Below are 3,199 nucleotides of genomic sequence, written 5' to 3' on the forward strand. Positions count from 1 at the left end.
GGGCCACTTATTCCGGAAAATCAGCCGCTTTTCCGGAATAAGCCGCGAGCTGTCTACACTGGCCCTTGAATTTCCGGAAAAGCAACGATGCTGTACTGTACAAAATCAGCCGCTATTCCGGAAACCGTACGATGCTCCCGCTCAGGCATAAGTCCTTTTTCCGGAAAAGCTTTTCCGGAAAAGGGCCAGTGTAGACAGCTTTTCCGGAAAAGCAGAAGAAACGTAAAAAAGCGGTTTGGACGGCGGGAGACCCCGTAGAAGCCACGGACTTCCGCATTACCCGAGGGCTTAAAGAGCACGCACACTACTGGCCGCACGTGGCAGGAGGCCCTCAGAGACCTCCCTTCCCAGCTCTGCGACGTGGCAAGTGTGCTGCCCACCACCTCAGCGGAGGCATGGCAGCTCGAGGTGGTCAGCCACCGTCACCCGGGGCAGAGGAGGAAGCCCCCAGGGGCCGGAAGCGCAGGGCCCCATCCTGGACCCCCAGGGAGCTGGAGGCCCTCCTGGACCTGTGGGAGGAGGAGGAGGGTCTCCATGACCTCCAGTCCCGCCGCCGGAATGCTGAGTTGTACACCCGGATGGCCCGGAACCTCGCCCAGCAAGGGCACCCCAGCCGCAACTGCGAGCAGGTCCGCTCGAAGGTTAAGGAGTTGCGGCTGGGGTACGTGCGGGCCACGGAGGGGAGGGGAGCAGGGCCTGATGCCTGCCCCTATTTTGAGCGGCTGAACTCATTTTTGGGCGAGCCAGCCCCGCAAGGCCCAGCTGTCCCCGTTGACACCTGCCAGCACCCCCCGATCATTCGTCCCACCGAACCGGAGGAGGAAGACGAGAGCGGCGGCGCTTCGGGAGAGGAGGCCAGCGTTGCCACCCAGCAGGCCCCCTCCAGCAGCTCCTCTGTGGCCGGGGAGGAACCCACTGGTGAGTCTTTGAAGGTTACACTCCCAAAGGGCGGGGGGCGGAGGGCGGGGGGGAGCGAGACCCAAGTGTCCGGAGGGGGGAAGGGGAGAGCATGTCACTCAGGCCACGTGAGCTGCACGCTGCATAGCATGCGGCAGTTAGCAGCACGTGCAACCACGTGCAGCCTGGTGACTGAGCGGCAGGTGGCCGTGGCAGGCATCTGTGGGCACGGCTGGGACCGTGCTTCTCACACACATTTCAGCGGGATCAGGGGGAAGGGTGGATGCCGGCTGGAACCGGCCAGGGCCCGAGGGACTCAGCCCAGAGCCTGCTGCTCCACCAAGGGGTGCAGCACAGGGAATGGCACACTGTCCGAGGCCTGGCTGTGAGGCACAGCCAGCTGCTCCTGGGATAAGTGCAGCATCACAGTCCTGTGACCGTGGACCGCCACCGAGCCGCTCACCTGCTCCCAGTGCCTTGGCAGGTTCCCCGAGGGAAGTCCCCACTGCGGCCACACCTGTCCCTGGGCTACCAGGCTTGCGGGAGGGATAGTGGGAGGGAGATGGGCCCCTGAGTTTTGCTGCAAGGATGGGACATCCCCCCACCTAGTCACCCTTTCTGGTTCTGACCAGGAGATAACGCACGCAATGGGATCTGAGAGCCCAGACCGCCACTGACAGATGTGCTCCCAGGCACTGCGTGGGGATGCATCTCGCTCCCTGTCAAACACCAGTGATTAGCCCTAAGCTTTTTACAGTGTCCACCGGCAGGGAGTTCCACAGGTGAACGCAGCACAAGCACCCTCCTGCCCTGCACGGAGCCAGGATACAGACCGGTGCTTACAATACTGCAGGGAGGACCCTACTCCCAGGGGTGGTCCTTCTTGCCAACATACAACACCCCCCGGGAGCAGGAGGGGAACTGAGTGGGCCCAAGCCACAACTGTGCGGTCACCTGGGGCTCTGGGGTGGAGGGCATGGAGGTGTGGGGACAGTGGATGGCCTGCCTGACTGACCCGTCCTTTCTTCTCTTCCCTGCAGTGGGACCCAGCACCAGACCCGCGACTCCAGCAGCAGCGGCACCCCCAGCTGCCCAAGCCCGGAGGACCAGGCTCCGACACCGGGACCAGCTGCTTCGGCGTCATGTCACCGCGGTGGAGGGGATCCAGACCTCCATTGCGGAGCGTGTGCAGGGGGACCAGGAGTGGCGGCAGGAGGGATGGGCTGCGTTCCTGGAGGAATGCCGCGAGATGCGTGCCACAATGGGCACCCTGACGGCACATTTAATACATGCTATCCACTATGGCATGGCCGGACCGCATGCCCCCGCCATCCCTCCGGGAGCACAGCCCATGCCCCCTCCTATCCCTGCTCCTCTCCCAGCTCCTGCTCCTCTCCCTGCTCCTGCTCATGCTCCTGCCCCTGCCCCTGACCGTGCTCCTGCTCCTGACCCTGCTCATGCTCCTGCTCCTGACCCTGACCCTGACCCTGCTCATGCTCCTGCTCCTGACCCTGAAGACCGTGCTCCTACTCGTGCTCCTACTCGTGCTCCTACTCGTGGGCACCTCAGCGTGCAGGCTGCCCCAACGCGGTCTGCCCAGCGTGGGCAGGTCCGCCCCCAGAGGGGCGCTCGCAGGGGCCACCCGTCCCAGTAACTGCCCCTCCCTCCTTCTCCCAGTTAAAGGTCCCCCCCCTCCTTCTCCCAGTTAAAGGTCCCCCCCTCCTTCTCGCAGTTAAAGGTCCCCCCCGTCCTTCTCGCAGTTAAAGCTCCCCCCCCCCCTTTGTAAATAAAAAGTTCTGTTTTCATTTCAATCTTGTGTGGTTATTGTGTTCCTCTAGTAACTGTACAGAAATTATGTGAGATGCCAATTAGCCACTTCAATTTAAGAGGGTTACAACTGTGGACAACAAATTCATGACTCTATCACCGGGGGGGCTTTTTCAGTGGTCATTGGTTCGCGGCGCATAAAGAAATACTGAGACTTTTCAGTAAAGATGTAAACCAGAAACTATATTTACATAGCAACAAACAAGCAGAAAAAAATGGTTACAATATGCAGTACAGTACAGATTCAAAAACATAAGTTAGGCGCAGGGAGGATGATTGTGGTGTTGCTGGCCACCTCGATCCTTTGGTCCTTCCGGGCCTCAGGAGAGGAACAGCCAGGAGATCCCTCGACGGATGATTGTGGTGTTGCTGGCCATGTCAGTCCTTTGGGCCTTCCGGGCCTCAGGAGAGGAACAGCCAGGAGATCCATTGAAGATGGCACTGATGTAAGCCTTCCACACAAGTCCCAAATCCT

The 3,199-nt window shown here is 60.8% G+C and overlaps 1 protein-coding gene across 1 annotated transcript; it reads left to right on the forward strand.

The window, feature by feature from the left end:
* The first annotated feature begins 388 nt into the window (after positions 1 to 388).
* On the forward strand, positions 389 to 2,610 carry LOC149525767 (uncharacterized). Its single transcript, XM_089775490.1, has 2 exons — positions 389 to 918; positions 1,938 to 2,610. The coding sequence occupies exons 1-2, from the start codon at positions 396 to 398 to the stop codon at positions 2,549 to 2,551; spliced, it is 1,137 nt and encodes a 378-aa protein (XP_089631616.1). The 5' UTR covers positions 389 to 395; the 3' UTR covers positions 2,552 to 2,610.
* The last annotated feature ends 589 nt before the right edge of the window (positions 2,611 to 3,199 follow it).

Source organism: Pelodiscus sinensis, chromosome 1, assembly GCF_052426305.1.
Source record: "Pelodiscus sinensis isolate ZL-2025 chromosome 1, ASM5242630v1, whole genome shotgun sequence".
NCBI lineage: Eukaryota > Metazoa > Chordata > Testudines > Trionychidae > Pelodiscus > Pelodiscus sinensis.

Bases quoted from the DNA above. Each gene is read 5' to 3' on its own strand.
- LOC149525767 (XM_089775490.1), top strand. From the start codon at position 396: ATGGCAGCTCGAGGTGGTCAGCCACCGTCACCCGGGGCAGAGGAGGAA. The intron at 919-1,937 runs GTGAGTCTTTGA...TCTTCCCTGCAG, and splicing joins GGCCGGGGAGGAACCCACTG to TGGGACCCAGCACCAGACCC.